Raw genomic sequence first — 18,336 nt, 5'->3', positions numbered from 1 at the left:
TTACACTCTGTATTTGAGCAGTAGGAGAAATGGTAATTTTTTGGTTTTGTTGCTTCAGTGTTTCAGAGCTAAAGCTGGAGAAGGTGTTATCCAGCCTGATGAAAGATGATCGCTTCAAGGTGCACAGACCAGGCAGCAAGGTGAGTTCCTCTGCTGATTTGGAATTGCACACATTTTCACATACCAGCTAAATACCGTAAGTATTCCTCCCCAGCTTCTGTCTTTATAAGATGAAGGTTGGTATATCCATGATGTCAGGCATTGCAAATAATTCTAGAACTGCCTTGTATTGTCCAGTCTTTAAACTGTTACCCCAAAAAAGCAGTTGCTTCTAACTCTGCAGCAAGTATTTTTGTAACAGACAGTAAAGGTTTCTGGCTGCAAAAGCTCTGGGATTTTTCCCCACAGTATTTCTGTTCTCACAGACTCCAAGATATGTAGTATCAAGTATCCAGATTAATACACTGTAAAGAAAAAAAAAACAATAAAACTACTTGGCTTTTCTGCAGTAAAACACTATTGGAGGTCACAGATGACGCAAAACTTCTCTGAAGAAATGAGGGAAATTTATTTGGTGATGTGTTATGTAGGGATTTTTTATTATCTGTATTTTCTTGGAGCCTAAAACAAAGCTCACTGGGTTGACAGGCATCTTTTCATTGACTTTGGCAAGCCTTGGGTCTGCCTTCAAGGAGCTAATTCACAAAATTCAGTCATTTGCAACTGATGTCTCGGGCGCTTCTGCGTTCTGGCAAATTATATCCTCCAAGAACCCTCATTTTGAACCCAGCTCAAGAATGCATCAAGCATGATGCAGCATGCTTTTTTTTTTTTCTATTTTGTCTCTTGTTGCTGTTTTGCCTGCTCGTTCTTTTTGTTAAACCATGTATGAGCCTTCTTGCTTCCTGTAACTTGACTGCTTTGAGCTGTGGTGTTCTGGGTAAACATGCTTTTGAGATGTGTTCAGTTTTCCTACCTGCCCTATATTTCACAGAAAGCCAGATCTGAGATACAGCTCTATTTAAAGCTCTTCTCCACCACTGCAGTTTTTCACTGAAATCAGCCTGTAATGCCTTTCTTTCAAATGCCTGCAACACACCTAGAGGGTGACCTCTTAACTTGTTCAACAAATATGTAGAGGTTTTGTTGTCCTTTGTTAATACAGAAATTATTTTAGATAGCCCTTCTGTGTGTAAATACTTCCTTTTTCTCCAAAGTGTGCTTATAGGCAGGTAACTTTGGGTGCCTTGAAAGAGTTTTTCAGCCATTACCTTCATGCAGAAATTGCTCTTTAAATTTGTTGCTGATGTGGGACAGAATATTATCTGTTCTGGGCTTGAGGACAAGTGTTATTTCATGGAAAGTGGTGGTGGGAGGGGAAAGAGATTTTTTTTTTTTCCTAGGAATTTGTTATTTGGCTTTTGAAAAGAAGCAGGAAAAAATGCCTGCTGAATGTTGTTGAGCTTGGTATTTGCAGAGGTTCAGAATCGTTGATCCATTTTGAAAATTCTCACCTAAATATCCCAGTGCCCTTGTATCCTTGCCTTTGGAAAAGCACTGAGCAGCTAACAAAGCTGTTTGCTACCAGCACTGATCAAACTGGTGTTTCTACCAAGCTTTCAAATTGTAAAATAGACATTTAAGCACAGAATATTCTAAATACTCTTCTTTTTGTCTTTCTCCCTGAAAAAAAAAAACCAACCAAAACCCCAAACCTTATTTGAAAGCAGCTGGTACTCTGGTTTCTGCTCAGCAGTGCTGCCTGGGCAGGCCCTACCATGCCAGGTGCTGCACATGAGTACAGGTACAGAGGAGCTGGTTCCTTTCACTTGCACTCAATTTGGGATTGAATTCCTCTCTTCCCTGTACTGTCAAGTGAATGGGATTTTGCTGTTGAATTCAGTGGAGCTGAGATACATCTGCTCTGGCTGTGGGATGATCTGAATCTGCTGCAGGAACTTTGCAGATAGAGAATAACCTATTTTTGTGTGGCTCAGAACCTGAAAGGACTGGGACTGAGAAACAGAGTTTCTTTTTATGGAAAAAATTCAAAATCATTTTAACAGGGATGAAATAGCAGTACTTCTGTCAGTATCAAATAGGCTTCTTCAGGAATTACTTGAAAAATACATTGAGTACAATCAAGGATTTGTTCTGTTTGTTAGCTTTGTATTTTATTGCCATCAGAGGCTCTGCAGGTTGCCTGCAGTGTGTTCTCAGAAGCTGCAGGGCCACGTTTCCAAGTTTTCTGGAGGGTGAATCTCTATTAAATTCTCCCAAGTTTGCCCTCAAGATGGTACAATAAGCTGGGAACGCAACGGGACATGGCACAGGACAGAGAGTGAGGGAGGACTTGTCATGAGCTGAACCTGATCTGTTTGTGATGTTGCCATTGGAGAGTGTTAGCTTTGTGCTTATCAGCTCTCCATGCACTGAGTCATGTATATATTATGGTTGTGCACACAGGAACCTCATTATCATGCTCTTCGGCTCCCGTTGCCTCAGCTCAAGTCCATTATAAGTACCACGTTGGAACATGTATTTTTTGGGCTTCTCTCTGCAACCAGGGAGCAAGCTGAAGTGCCTGTAAAATGTATATTTTATATTTAGGTGTATAAAATATATATGTGGCTATGTCTGGGTGTGTGAATGTTCACCTGCCTACAAAGAGAATAAATTTGATCTTTCAACTTTTATGGAGGGGGCAGGAGGGACTTGGTGAGTTCTTGAGAAGGTGTGTGGAGGTTAGTAAGAAGTTGTTATTAAAACAAAATCCTTCATTTTGTTTTGAAGTATAATGGAATCAGGAGATGTTACAGCCCTGGTTTTTGATGCTTCTTTCCTTTTTGTTTTGTTTTTTTTAGAACGAACTTTCCTACCTCCATCTAGTTTTAGTGTGTTTCAATCCCCTCTCCCATTAACTTATTCTCTTAATGAAATCAGTGGCTTTCAGGACTTAGTCCAGTCTCACAAGCTTAAAAGCTGCAGTCTTCATAATCAAAAGTTTCTTTCTTAAAATCATGGAATCATAGAATCATTAAGGTTGGAAGGGACCTTAAAGATCATCAAGTTCCAACCCCCTGCCATGAGCAGGGAACCCAGCCACTAGATCAGGTTGCACAAAACCTCATCCAGCTTGGCCTTAAAAACCTCCAGGGATGGGGCATCAGCAGCCTCCCTGGGCAACCCATCCCAGTTCCTCACCACCCTTAGAGTGAAGAATTTCTTCCTCATATCTAAGTTAAACCTCCCCTCTCTCAGTTTAAAACCATTACCCCTTGTCCTATCACTATCTTCTCTGATGAAAAGCCCCTCCCCAGCTTTCCTGTAGCCCCTTTCAAGTACTGGAAGGTGCTCTAAGGTCTCTTCCGAGATGAGCACCCCAACTCTCTCAGCCTGTCTTCATAGCAGAGCTGCTCCAAGCCTTTGATCATCTCGGTGGCCCTTCTCTGGACCCTCTCCAACAGGTCTAGATCTTTCTTGTGCTGCGGGCCCCATGTTGGCTGTCACCAATCACCTCTTTATTTTCCATGTGCATTAGCAGACTTCCCAGGAGGATCTGCTCCATGACCTTGCCAGGCACAGAGGTGAGACTGACCAGCCTGGAGTTCCCTGGGTCTTCCTTTTTTCCCCTTTTTAAAAACAGGGGCTATGTTCCCTTTTTTCCAATCAGCAGGAACCTCACCAGACTGCTAAGACCTCTCAGATATGATGGACAGTGGCTTAGCATTTCTTCTGAATGCCTCTTCCCAGTGTGGTTGGGGGAGTCCCCCTGATGTCTTGAACAGGTTAAATAACATTGTAACCAGGCCTGTTTCTTCTTTTAGCTTCTAGATGTTGTTATTGATCACAGGCATTATGCTTGTGCTTAGGGATCTGCCAGGATAGGCACTTACTCTAAGCAAACACAAGGTAGGGAAGTTCTCCTGTCCCACTATTTCTCCATAATGGCAATAATGCTTCTTACTTAACAGATATAACAAATTCATCTAGAGGGAGAGTAGATCAAGCAAACCTCTGGGGTAGGCTTTTGTCTTTTGGGTCTTGGAAAAATGTGTAAAGTCTCAAATTAATTGTCCTGTTCATCTGAACCAGAATAGGAACAGGATTAAAGCTTCCTCGTGTGAGCAGAGCACACGGGATGGCTCCCAGTGCACTTCCAGTAGCCCTGTTTTATTTGATCTGTCCAGACACACACATGGTGTGCAGGTTTCATTTTCACAGTTTGGCTCTGAGTCAGTTTTAAATTTAGATTTTTTTATTATTATTATTATTGTATACATGTTTTTCAGGTGAACCTCCCTACAAGGCAGGAATCAAACACAGATTATTTTTTTTCATGCCCATTAGGGGGCAATTTTAAAATGAGATCTGTCTCAAGGGGCTGAGGGGGATAAAAGACAAGGTGGAGATGGGAGGAGGGGAGAAGCTGGTTTCTGAGTACATTCTGTTTCCTGCCATTTCCTTTTTTTCATTTATTTCTCTTGGACTGACCTCACACTTTGGAAATTATGCACCTAGTTTTTTATCCCTCATTTTTGTCTTACTTTTTTTTTTTTTTCCCCCCTCTCAGCACCAGGAAGAAGAGATGCCTCATTTTGAAACCTAAAGGGGGGAATAAGAAAAGTCCTTTGTAATATATTGCCATATTATCACTAAATCCCCTGACAGTTGTGACACAGAAGCAAGTCACCTGTCACTTAAGCTTGAGGTCTCTTTAATTTTCTCCTGGAATTCGCACCAGGCTGTCTTTAATTTGAGGCCTTTATTGGAATTCTGAAACCTTTCTGCCTCCCTGGTGCTCAGATCTATTCTGAGTGCTGTTACAGAGTGTATACAATAACCAACAGAGGGATTCAGAGGGGGCTGAAACACTGTTTATTTAACACTCTGGAGGGATTTTCGTGCTTATTCGGTCCTGGCTACCCGGCTTTCAATATCGCTTTGACAACCGTTATGCCCTTCTCATTAATTTTAAACAGTTAAAACACAGGAAAAAGAGAAAAAGTTTTCATTATTAAAGTGCTTTACTTTTTAATAACAGAGGATTCTGTCCGCCAGGGGAAAGGGCAAACCTCACTAATTTCACATTCATATTAAAAAACGCTGGGAAGGTGACACTTTGTGCTGCCAGGAGGCTTAACAAAAGAAAAGTGATGGGGGCTTGGAGGAGCAGGAGGGGGGAGAGAAAGTTTTATGTTTCACGTCAATGGAAACTTGTTAGTCACAAGGAGGAGTGTCCACTTCAGGAAGGCAGCTCCACTTGTAGTTTATTAAACCTTCACAGAGGCCCTTCAGCTGGCGACTGTCTCGCCTGATTAATAGGTGCCTGTTCAGTCAAACTCGAAGGTGTCTGGGAGACAGGGTGTGTTGGGAGGCTTCTGGAGTGGTTTGGGAGATGGAGAGCAGAGGCCAGAAATCTGGGAGACTCTTCCTGTAGCCTTAAAATACCCACTGTTGTTTTTGCTGGTAAAGCAGATCAGTCCAAGTGGTGAGTGAACTCTTGTCCCCATACCTGCTTTGTTGAAGTGGTGGCTGGAAGCTGTGGGATCCTGAGTCCCAAAGAGGGCACCCTGCAGGGGATTCAGACCCCATTGGGGGCTGTCCCTGGGCAGATTTGCTGTTTGGCTGTAGAGTGGCAGATGTGGGTCAGCAAAACATGTTGTGTTGGTTGTCAGCAGCGCTGCCTGGCTCCCCCAGTCCCCAGGTTGGTGGTGTCAGTGTGGTGTGGTCCCCTGGCCTGGCAGCAGTGCAGAGATGATGCTCCAGCTGCGAGGGAAGAGGGCTGCACAGCACTGGCATGCAGATCTACAGGGAGGAACAACAGGATTGTTGCCTTGGCACAGGCCTAGTGCAGACTGCTGGGAGCTGGATGTTTGCTTTCAGTCAGTTGACCAGTATCAAGTTACTGCCTTGGATCTGGCACTCTTAGAGTTGGATGCTGATTCCTGTCTGAGTTGCTCTTGAGAGCTGTGGCCCTTTCTTGGGAGAGGTTCACATCCACAGATGCTTGGCTTTGCACTTTGCTGTCAAATTTCCATCAAAAATTCACTCGTTTCCTTGTCCACATTTCCATTCTCTGCCTGGGTACTTGAAAGAGGAACAGCTTCTTTTCTCCTCCCAGTAACAGCTTGCTCCCAGGAATGTTTGCTTTCTGTTTCCTGAACTGCATCCTACAGTCTGATCCTGGGAAAGCTTGAGCACCTGCAAAATTGCCCTTTTGGTCTAAGGAAACTTCTTCTGTCATGCCTGTCATGCAAGGGGCTTGTCTTTATTCTAGAGGAACCCTCTGATGGCAGTTACCATTAAATACGACTTGTTGACAGTGAGAAACTGTCATGTAAGCAATAGTGAGAAGCTCATTTAGTTGGCTTTGTTCACAGGTACTGAATTTGATCTGTTCTCTGGAGCTTGGGGGTAAATGTAGGTCTCCTGCCCCGCAAGTGCCAGGTGTTTTAGGGAACTGCACAGAGGAACTTGCAACCTCAGCCTAAAACTGTTAGCGTAGCATCTGGGGTGAGTTATTCCAGATCATTCCAATGGAAACAAGCAGTGGTATCTGGCCCATTGAACCTGGAAAAAAAAAATAAGAAGGGAGGAAAAAAGATACATGACAGATGTTAGAAAACACAAAATTAAACCTGATTTGCTCTCCTCACCACACAGCACTTGCTGCTTTAACATCTTTATCTGTATCCTTTTTTTTTTTTTCCTCTAGTAATATTGAGAGGATTACCTTTGTTGGCCCCTGGGTGGTTACTGTGTGATTTTACTGTTATTAAATCTATTGTAAACTGCTTCATTATTCCTGACTCAAAGTCTCTCTTTCTTCTAATCCTCCCATCACCCTTGTAGAAATCCTGTGGCACGGACCCTCAGGACGTCCGGGAACGGGCCACGGTTTTGCAGACAAGATTTGAAAATTATGTTCACTCCAGTGAAGCAACTGTCCGGTGGGCAAAGAAAGGTCAGTGCATTTCTTTTCAGTTTTCCTTCAGAAGGAATCATAGAAGCTGCCAAGGTTCTCTTCTGGGGGGGAGACAGCTTCAGGGAAAAAGCCTGGAAGAAACATTTTGGGGCCATTGTGCTCTGTGGGGGCTTGAGATGGGGCCCAGAAGGCTTTGTGCTGATATTTCATGTTAATTTCTTTGTATTCCCATATTACCTGCAAATGAGGTTTGATCTTGGCTTTCGATAGGATCCACATCTGAGGGTTCTGACCCAGTCACATGTGGGAATAGATGGTGTGTGTGATGCTGGAGAGGTCATGGGTGACCTGCTTCACCACATCCTGGGCCAGTATGCATTGGATGCTTTGAGTTTACAGCAGGGATGAATTTGAAGCCTGTAACAGAGGATGCCTTGGGAGCAACTCTTACCAGGTAAGGATCTTAGACTGGAGGTTGTTGTGTGGGATAGGGGAAAAATAAGAGAGAGGGCAACTACTCAAAAAAGTCAGGAAGAATAAAACTGGGATGGATTTAATAAGAATTGTAGCTGGGTGCAAATCTGGGATTTGATCTCCCATCTTTGCCAAGCAGGATGCATGGCAGGCATTACCAAGAAACTCTCCGCTTCTGCTTCTCAGTTTGGAAAACCCAGAGGAAGGTGGATTTTGAGGAAACATGAAAAGCTTGCCAGGGATGTGGTAGGAAAATAAAAACTAAGCAGTCTCCAGAGAGGAGCCAAAAAGGTGGTGCAATGTAGGCACCCCTCTTCTGGGCCCTGCTCTGTTGCCCAGTAAGGCTGATCTGGGTGCACCTGAAAACTGAGTAGCTGTGGTAAAGGCACTGTGGGAAGTCAGCCTCTGAAGATCTCAAGATAGAAGTTCAGCATTAAAATTGTTTGGAATCATGAGATGTGATTGTTCAGAGGTCAAAGGTGCTGGGTTTTGTTCTGAATGTTGTACTGACCTGTTGGGTGGTGACGCTGCAGAACAACTAGAGCTCATACTGTAACTACCTGCTTCCCCAAGTTGTTGTGCATTGTTTCCATGATGCATGGCCCTATTGATGGGTGAGTTGTTGAAATCCTACCATTTCACTCTTGGCTTTGCTCCCTGCCACTGCATGTCACTGTACTGATTCTCACCCCCAGCTCCAATGGTTGCAGTGCTGATGTTTTTCCTCAGGGTTTCAAAACACCTTTCTCCTACAGTGAAAGAGTTGAAGGGTTGCAACACAGGCATCTTCCTTGCACCCATTTTCAGGTGTGTTGTGCTACTTGACTGGTGTAATTACTTTTATAGCTGCACTTTTAAGTCCCCAGTCTCAAAGCATGTGACTAATACGATCACATCCTTGATTTTGCATGGATGAACTTCTTGTTGCTCCCCTGGGATTCCCTATATCCCATGTGAACGTCTAACCTGAAGTGACTGTGACAGGGAGAACAACTGAATGGCTCTGGTCACACTTGGAAAACCTCTGTGGTCCCTCTCTATACAGCATCTGTCACTGTGAACACGCACACTTGTTGCTGACCTCAGCACTAACAACTTTTTTAGCCACAGCAAAGAAGAACAGAAAATAGATCAGGAAATGCTGAACTGTTGTGCATCCCATTTATCTTGTACAGGAGCACTCCACCTCTTTTTTCCTTCTCCACCATCTACATATGCAAATTTTCCACTGCTGAGTGGCTTCCATAAACCCCCTCTTCCTCCCCTCTGTGCCAGGCATCATGAATAATTAACATGGCAGCTGGCTTTTGCTTTCATGGCAGACAGTCAGTTGGAAACTGTGCCAGAGATGCATTTGTTTCTCTCTCTTTTTCTCCTTTCCCCCATTTTCTGACCCAGTCAATGTTAATAAGCAGTGTTTTGACTGCAGGCTGCTTTCAAAAGGAGAGTGGCTCCCTGCCCACTCACCCCTTCTGCCTCTTGGTCCTGTGTTTATCAGGCTCAAATCAAATGGTTCAGTGAAGGTGCTGCCCTTCAAACTTGATTGACTGATGAGTGGTGAGGTGGGTGGGAGGTGGGGGTCAGCCACGTCCTGCTGCCTAACGCACCAACCTCACTGAGCCTGCAGCCCCTTCTGGGAAGCAGGAGACTCTTCCTCCAGAGGGTCGCATGGTGACAGGTACTCTGTTTTGGAGTCATGGGGACGGGTAGAGCTCAGAAGGCTCTGGTCCTTCGTGCCACTGGGGTTGCAGAAAGGGTGAGGAACCAAACCCTGCTTTTCTCCGCCACGTTTCCCCATTTTATCACAAGTAGTTGAGCATTTTGCATCGTTGCTTCAGTCCTCAGCACCCCCCTGTGAGGACAGCAGAGTTACAGGAGCCCACTGCTGTGGCACCACGCTTGAATCCGTGGTGGTTTTGGTGCAGTCTTCCTGTTCCCACAGGCTCTGGATCCTGGCAGGATGTCTCCTCCAGCTGATCCAGCCGTGCACCTGCGCGCTGGGAACTGCTGCCAGACAGAGCGTGGTGAGCAGGTCATGTCACCTGTCTCACTCTCAAATCTCATTACCCTTTTGTCCCCTTTTTAAAAACACAACAAACCAACCTAGCTAACCTCTATCACATGTAGCTCTCTTCCTTTTTTTTTTTTCCCTTTGCCTTTCCACAGTTACATTTCCTATAGGAAAGTGGGGCTGCACAGGGTCAAAGGACCATTCTGAGTCCACTCTTGTACATGAGTGGAAGTCTGAATCCCCTCCAGGCCTGTCTGTGTTGCCTTATTCTCATGTTGGTGTGGCAGAGACTGTAACAGCTCAGCCAGTTTGCTCCTATCTCTGGTGAGATCCCCTTTATGTGAATTATTGTTACCAGTCTTTTCCAGTTGTTTTCAGAAAGCTCCATCTCTTTGATCACAAAATCATAAAAGAATTTCAACTTGGGGAAAAAAAAAATTAAAAAGCTTTTAATATCTGGCTACTATAATTGCACATAAAAGCTGAAAAACATGACTCTGGCAACACTGAAAGGTCTGAAGAGCTGTTAGTAAAGGTTTAAAAAAAGAATCTCACCCACAAAGGTCTTAATTTAAATCTCCTGGGTGCTGTAATGAACGTTAGCAGCTCTGAGCTCCTCAGAGGTGAGACAGTTGCATGAGCTGAGCTTTCAGCCTGCTGGTACAGCAGGGCTGTTTGTTCACCTTTGGGATAAGAGTGTCTTGCAGCTCTCCCTGGTTTTCATGCTCTGACCCAGGACTGGATCTGGCAATTGTCTGTCAGGACTTTGGGAAGAGGGGGGGCCTTTGACACTTTGATTCTCTAACTCTGACCTGGGGAATTAGTACCAGCAGCCTTTCCTATCTGAAGTGCTGTGGGAGGTGGGCTCAGCCTTCATCATAACAGGATCTTTAGTATCAACCATTTCTAGTGCTGTGAGAAAGACAGCTCTAGTAGCTCCAACGGGACCAAATTCTGAGCAGGAGCAAGTTGCTGTTGTTCCTTTTGAGGAGTTACACCTTCTCAGAGCAGGTGAGCTTGAACAATAACTTTATGGAAAAAAAGCAGCCGAGTAGGGTTTTTGAGAGCATTTGAGCTGGTTTATAAGCCCTCAGAGGGATGGCCTTCAGGTGAGACACCAAGACAGGTTATTTGGAATTTAGCATTCTCTCTGGGAAAACACAGGTCTCTTCATGCTCAGCTGCCCCTAAAAGAGCAGCAATGTGAAATTGGGAAGAAGGTGCAAAAAACTCAATCTTTTCTTCTCATCGATTGGGAAAAGGAGTTCGCTTTACTCAGTAAACAGAGCTTTGATGGATTCCCCAGGTCCTTCCAGGAGCTGATCTGCTAAAATGACATTTTTATTACTGTTCATAAACTCCAATCTCTGGCTGCTGCCAAGAGATTAGATGTAAGCTATGGGCAAACTTGCTGGTCCAGTGGCACAACAGGCAAGGGCAGGAGAGTTTAGAATTTAGAGCTTGCTGCTGTCAGAGGTTGAGAGGGAGAGAAAGATGTGGGTGGTGGTTGGAGTGAGGGCTGGAGGGGACACAGGAGGTTTAGCAAGCAGAGGAGCAGCAGGGGATTGCAGGAGGCATTTTCTGAGCTGTGGAGTTCCTTACTGAAAGTCCCTCTATTCCCCGTAGCAGGGGGGACAGCCCAGGTGTAGTTAACATTCCAGGGACATGGAAGAGCAGTGGTAGTGTTCATATTAGTGGATGATCATCTTTAGAGCAATGAGCCCTGAGGGAAGGGCATTACAGGAGTATAAAGATGGGAAGGGAAATTTGCATGCTATTCTATTCTTTTTCCCTTCTGAGAAGGTGAGCTCTGTTCTCAGTGTGATGACGAGTCAGGAAATCCATCTGGCTCTCAGATATTTATAAGGGACTAGTGAGTAACTGGTGAAAAATGCATGGACTTCTGGAACTGTAATATCAGAGGACTCTTGCTATGCTTCTCTTTCCCTCTCTTCATCCCTGTATCTCTATTCCCTCACTCCCCTTACCTGCTATCATTTGATGGTTGTGACTCTTATTGTGAGCTGTGCTGCCTTTCTGGCAGAAGGGGCATCTTTGCAAGAGGCAAATACAACTTAATATAGCTTGCTTTCAGTGCCCAACACTTCACCACCTACCTTCTCCTTTCAGGTTTGTATTAGTACTGCACAACTTTCACAGATTTTTAACATACCAACCTTTTCTACCAGCTGCTGACCAGAAGGTGTCCCAAAGGACAAGACCAATGTCCTTTCAGCTGGGAACAGCTGAATCTTTAAGTGTATATATATAAAAAAATGCAGTAGCAAACAGAATTCACTTTGTGTGTGTGTGTGTGTGTTTTTTCCCCTCAGCACTCCAGTCTTTCCTTTGTGCCTATACCACCTATCCCAGAAACCTCAAGCACATCTTCCACATCAAGTCTCTCCACCTGGGTCATGTGGCCAAGAGCTTTGGCCTGAGAGATGCTCCCCAGAACCTGACTGCTCTTCCAGCTGCTGGCTCAAAGAAGAAGAAAATCAAACCAAGACCAAAAAGGTAGGCTAACTCATGTTCATGAGCCAAGGAATGCCACATGACAGATCATGTCTGTCCTCTCAGAATGGTCAGCTGCAGCTTGGACTACTTATTATTCTCCCTAAGGAGACATTAGCTTAGTACCTGAAGGAAAGGACTGCACTGTAATTTTTGTAGTTATTAATTAAAGGGATCAATTATAGTTTTGTAAGTAAAAGCCCAATTCAAAAATTAGGTCTCTTTGTAGGAATGGGCCCTCTACAAACTAGTGCTCTGCTGCCTGTAGATTCAAGTAGTTCAGACAAAAGCATTTCTGCAAAATCCTGTGGGTTTATTCCCAGGAAGAGCCTGGGTGCAAACCTAGAGTTACAGCTCTGTCCCCTCAGGGGTGTGAAGGGCTGTTCCTAGATACTCCTTTCCTGTGTAAGGAATCTGAGGCTCCCTGATGCTTCTGAATCCCCCCCTCTGCTTGAAATGGAGCTGAAGGTGCCCAGGATGTCTGATCCTAGTTACTTCAAGCTGGTTCCACAGGGCAGATAATCCTCCCTTTAGAGATTACGACATTAAGGGCTCCATGTCTCCCCCAGTACAATGGCAGAATACAAACCTCTGGCTTGCCAGTCAAGTCATGGCAATAATTCAAAGAAGGAAGATCTTTTTTCTGTTGTCAGTATCAGTTATGACCCTTTCCATGTAATTGTTGCTGCAAACTCCATTAGCAAACCTTAGCTGTGCAATTAAACCCCTAATCCACATAATTGTTCCTCTCGCTCATGTACGTATCTTGGGGACAAAAAAAAAAATCCACCACAACGAGGGGAAGGGATTTTAAAATAAAAAGTTGGAGACTGCATTGTCCTGCTTTGAGAAGCCACCAGGGACAGGCCACTGATCTGCCTCCTGCTTCAGCTGACCCTCACCAGCAGATGGGCAACAGGATGGGAATGCCCCTGTGAGCAGGGGATTTAACGGAGCTTTATTTCGGGAAGAATAGCCTGATTAGCTGATAAAGAGCATGTAAGATGGTATGGGGTGGGCTTTGATGTCTTGCTGGCCCAGCAGGGTATCAAGCTATGACTGACAGTAGCGTGTCACAGGATTACTTGGCCTGCAACAATGCTTCTCTCTGTTCCTGTGATGTTGCTGCTCTGTCAGAGCTACTTTTCCCCTTGTTACCCACCTCTTTTAGACAGCGTTCCTCCTCCCCAAGTCTTCGTCCTATTATAGTAGGGACAAGCTCAAGATACAGTAGGTAGTTTATGCACATGACACATGAGGTTGGGGGATGTGGAGGTGTTAGAACAAATGGTCTGGGAGTGACTTGAAAGCTCGTTTGCCTGTGGATGCTATAATTGCAGCTCAGGGAAAGTGGGCAGACTTTGCACAGGTTGGTCACGGATCAACCTCCAGATTTTAAGTCCAGGAGCATCTGGAAAGTTAAGGCCCTGCAGAAAGAGCCAAAGTTGTGACGTGTAACAATTGTTCTTGTCTGTGAAGCTTGTTTCTGATCAACTTCCCTGTGTGTGCTTAAAAAAAAAAACAACAAAGGGAGAAGATTTATTAGTATTTATAGGATAGTTTAGAGAAAGTGAGTACAGACTCACATTCAGTCTCCACTAGCATAAATTCAAGAGGGTGCTGTTAACTTAGAGAATGGCTTTTGATTTCACACAGGCAAAGCAGAAAGGAGGATTTAGCCTGCCATTTGGGAGACAAGTGGGTTTTAATAGTAAAAAGCAAGGGTTGAAATTATAACAGCATGGTCACAGAGCAATCTTTTTAATTATATTTCTCACGTGATACTGTGAGTGTTGGTTGTCGTATTACACGTTGTCTCCAAACATCTGATACTTGTTTTTAATCAGTCTGCTCACTAAAGCCTCATCTCTCAGCACCTGCTCAGAGAATAAAGAACAGGCAGTCCAGGTTGAAAGTGGGGTAAAGGCAGTCATTAAATGTTTCCTTAAAGGAAAAGTTTTCTTTGTCCTCTTTCTTTTGAAGTCTCCTTTTGTGCTTCCCACCTCCTCAGAAAGCCTGCTTGGGGCAGGTGAGACAGGAAGGCAGAGCAGCCAGGGGTGTGATGGCTGAGTGCTGAGATGTGGAAGCAGCTCTCTCATTCTGAATGCACATGTAGAACTTTCAGGTGTTTTTTAAACCTTTCTGTGGAAACCAGCTGTCCCCTTAGCTGTAGTGGTTCTTGCCAAACCCGACCTGAAGGTGGCAAAATAATTGCTTCTGATTTTTTTGGAAGTTGAAATGCTGTATTTAGGTAAGAGTTGAGCACATGAACCGGATACTGCATATTAAGTTACAGTACAGCAGCTTAATAAGTGGCTGGGCTCGTGCTTTTACTGGAGGGTAGATGCAAGGAAGCTGATCCCACTTCCATTGAGGGATTAACTGTCTTGCGTTGACTGCAGGGAAGCAGCATGCACAGGAAGAGGCTGACAGATAGACATGTCTTTTGACTCTCTCACAATGCAGATGCCAAAGACCTATTGCCATTCCACCGAGCACCCCTGTGCTACTCAATCTTCTGCACTTTGGATCAGTGGGGTTTTATGGGATTCTGTGGTGACTGATGGCCTGTTTTCTCCTTTTGAACTCAGGGAGGCTGGTGTGTGTCCCAAAGGGTTTCACTGCCATGAGGAGCTGCAGCTTATTTTGCCTTGTTTATGAATTCAGGCCCCTCCAAAGAAAGAGATAAACCTTTAAGTTCAGTAGATTCTGTGGAGCTTGTTGCTACAGGATGTCTCTGATGCCAGAAATGCTCAGAAAGATTAATTTGCATATGAGGATCAACTCTGTTCACAGTTGCTACAGCATGTCACACACATGTGCAGAGAAGGAGTATAAAAATTAAGGTGAAAATCCCCTCAAGCTTCAGAGTTTAAGGCCAACCCTTAACTAAAACAAGATCCAGAAAAGGTGTCCAGGATGCTTCTGTTTGAGGGGCTGATTTACATCATTGTCACACAGCACTGAATATGGGTATCATCATGCCCTTAAGGTGCAAGATGATTGTGCTAATTCATTCTTCCACATTAGTGGTCAGACAGAATTAGACTCCTACTGAGAAATCTACCCTGTAACCCTGGGTGTCCTCCTCTGCTGGGGCAGCAGTCTCCCTTGTGTGAAATCTAGTAGCCTTTTGCCTCCTCCCCTGCCTCATATCCTTGATTCCACTTTTGAATGTCTTGGCATTGACAATTTTGGAAAGACTAATGCTTCTATTGACAGGGCTTGTGAATCCAGACTGCAGCTGGGTCTCCCTGAACAGCAATTGTCTAATCATTAGAAGCAGTTTGCCTGCCAGTTTTTGCATGCCATTTACAGCTTTCCTAATATCACTTAATTAGTCAAAATGCAAGTTTGGAATTCAGCCCACTAGGAATTTCGCTTGGTTTGGGCAGTCTGCTCTAGGAAGCCAGCCTGGAGCTCAGGTAAGAACATGGATTCATGCACTGGAGTGCAGATAGATTCAAAAATGAGAGTGAGAGACATGGCTGCTGGGAAAGGAAACATGGCCATCACTCTTCATGAGGGCAATTCAGGGACACAGATGAGTCCTGCTTACCACATCATGATTTTATAAAGAAGTCCTGCTATGAAATGAAAGTTTTATAATTGGAAAATCCATCTGATGGTACAGTGATGCCCTTGATACTGTCCTGTTCCACCACAGCCTCAGCACAGAGCATCTGAACCATCTTTGATTGAGCTAACAGGGCTGGAAAACCTCTGTGCTCTTTGGTTTGCACCAAAAAATTATAATCTTTCTCTAATTCAAATATATTCTGTCCTTTAGGCTGGGAAAAAGCCTGACAGAAGCAAGAATCCTGGGAGGTTCCCAGCCTCCCAGAGGTGCTTTCATCCTTTCTTCATAAGGTGAAGACCAAGGGCTGGTAGTGAAAGTGAAGCTGTGGGATTTTGTGTCTTTCTGTGTAGCTGAAATACAGTTGACTTCAGCAGGAATGAGGTGTCCTTTACTCTTTGCATGTCTTGGTGTGAAGACTGCTCTGCTCTGACTGTTCTGGAACATTGTCTGATGCTCAGTCTGACTGCGTAATAATTTTCCTTGCTCTTCTCAAGCTTCTGTTTGCCTCAGCTGGTATCAGAGTACCTGGGCCATCTGTTGACTTGTCGAGAGCAGTGTAGGATTGCTGATGAATTTCTTGCCCCCACTCTGCAAAAAACAACAACAGGAAAACCGACCCAAAGAGGGTTGAGTTGGCTGCAGATGGTTCATCCAACACTATAAGTAGAAAAAGCAGGTGTTGCAGCAGCCTTGGCCCAGAGGTAACCCAGCTCTGTTGCTGGCACAGTTTCAAGGAGCTGTTGGAGATGCTGTCAGGCAGATTGATTGTGAGATCCATGTTGAAATGTTTTCTGATAAATGGAACAGGCTACTCCTGTCTCCTCCAAAGACACACCATGAGTTCTGGGACTGTGTGTCAGAACTTTACACTCCCTCTTCCTCAGCTGGAAGAATTCAGGAGCCTTTGGCTGCTCCAGATGCTGCAAGTTGGTTAAAGGTCACTGCACTGGTTACACTGCATTGCACCAGCATTTCAGACAGCTCAAGACAAAGGAACAGACAGCAGTGGCAACCAGGTTGAAGTAGACATCTCTAAGAACAAGCTTGTTCACCATTTAGGTAGAAAGAATAGCAGAGGCATCTTCTGAGGCATCAAACAATGCCCAAGAAACCACAACATGTATCTGTGCCACTGCTCTGGCAGGTAGGAGTTCATGGCTTGGGGATCAGCTTGGGATTCAGTTCTCTGAAGGAGCAAACATGTCAATGAAAAGTGTTAGGATTTTGGAGTGAAGGTGAAGAATGATGTTAGATCATTCCTTACAACTTTTTCTTTTCACTTGGACCTTTCTCACCCTAATGTTTGAGAGTCTTCCTATCCAGGCTCATGGTTTGCATATTATAACAAATTCAGTCTGACAAAATCAGCTGGTGGAACTTGATCATTCTTATGCTCTTATCAGTAAAGCTGGGGAGATGAAGGGGATGTTCTATAGAAGCAGAGTTGTTTGTATGTGCTTCTCTTCCCTTTCTTTTTGTGCCTTGGAGCCATCCACAGGATCTCAGCTATGTTGAATATTCTTAAAGCTTAGTTCAGTGGACTTGTCTTGAGTGTTTTTTGCTGTAGTACAGTCCCTGTTACTCGACCTCCTTCTTGTTAGTGACTGGAATTCAGCAGATGGGGTCTTCAGAGCCCGCAAGGCCATTGATCACCCAAGGTGTGTGGAAGTCACAAACTGAGTGTTTTGAAGGTGTGTTGCATGTAAGCTAGGTGGGACTTCTGTGGTTAATTAGTATCACATGGCAGAGCAGAAGACAGCTAGAAACAACAGAGAGGATTTCAGGCTAGTCACCTGTGCTGCCTTCACCTTCTTGGCTTTTGTTGTTTGTTTGTTTTTTCATGCTGTGAAAGAAAGTTTGCCTTGAATCTTTTCTAATACTCTTGAGCAAAGCAAAGAGCTGAGTCAAGGGACCAGAAAGGAGGTTGGGCAGCAGCAGCTCCCCTGGGACTCCTGAGTGGGATGGGGAAGGGCAGCAGCCGACTGGGGGAAGCTCTGCAGATGGAGGGAGAAGGAAAGTGAAGAAGAGGAAAGAAGGATTTCATTCTCTGGACACTTTTTATCTCTTGTTTCTTCCAGATGCTTCTCTCCTCCCTTTTCTTCAATCAGTGATGTGTTTAGCAAGATTCACAAGTTTCTCACACTTAAAGAGTGAATAAAATAATTCCAGTTTTCTGGAGGAGGGCAGAGCTTTTGTCTCTAAAAATTTGTCTCTGACCTGGTCTTTCCCAGCCTTTCAGGATATAGCAAAGCCACCTGGGGACAGTTTCTGTATTTTCTTATTATCTCTCTGCTGAGGCTTTTGGTACCAGCTTTTGTGAGGTTGCAACTTAATTACAGTTGTGCACAGGCAGCTGTAAACCTGGGCCTTCTGTTCCTTCCCATGTCTCCATGAGGAGGAGGAGAGCTTTCTCAGAGCATGCCAAGCAATTACTAACCTCTCTGCCTTCCCTTCCTCACTGTGCAAAGCATTTTTCTCTCACCTTGGTAATGAGGTGATCAGATGGACCTTGAGGTGATCTGGTTTTTGCCCTATACCTGGACTATAAAGCCCAAAGCAGCGATTGTGTCTGGGGTCCAGCCTTGCAAAGGAAAGGATGATGTGTCCCCCACTTGGAGTTAGAAGGTGGTGCTATCTCATCTCCAGTGGCTCCTGTGACTACTTACCAGTTCTCATCTGTCTTTTATGGGAGCCCTGATACTCATATCTGGTGTAAAAGAGGAGTAGTCCAGTGGTGCTTCACCTGGCACCCAATGTGTGACAGCACAACACCCAGTGCACTGGACAGTAGCACAGGGAAGTCAAATGGCTTGTGTTCAGGGACAGGTTC

At 44.7% G+C, this 18,336-nt stretch overlaps 1 protein-coding gene across 2 annotated transcripts in view; it reads left to right on the top strand.

Annotated features, from left to right (window-relative positions):
• The window catches only part of DDX31 (DEAD-box helicase 31), a 47,219-nt gene that overhangs the window by 25,587 nt on the left and 3,296 nt on the right, over window positions 1-18,336 (top strand). For both annotated transcript variants that reach the window (XM_051636242.1, XM_051636241.1), the window contains 3 exons: window positions 59-140; window positions 6,856-6,967; window positions 11,746-11,929. In XM_051636242.1, coding sequence (XP_051492202.1) covers window positions 59-140; window positions 6,856-6,967; window positions 11,746-11,929 — 378 coding nt within the window. The remainder of the gene's footprint in view (window positions 1-58; window positions 141-6,855; window positions 6,968-11,745; window positions 11,930-18,336) is intronic.

This window comes from Apus apus, chromosome 19 (genome assembly GCF_020740795.1).
Source record: "Apus apus isolate bApuApu2 chromosome 19, bApuApu2.pri.cur, whole genome shotgun sequence".
Taxonomy (NCBI): domain Eukaryota; kingdom Metazoa; phylum Chordata; class Aves; order Apodiformes; family Apodidae; genus Apus; species Apus apus.
Note: the sequence above shows the minus strand (reverse complement) of the source record. Positions and strands in the feature narration are given on the sequence as shown.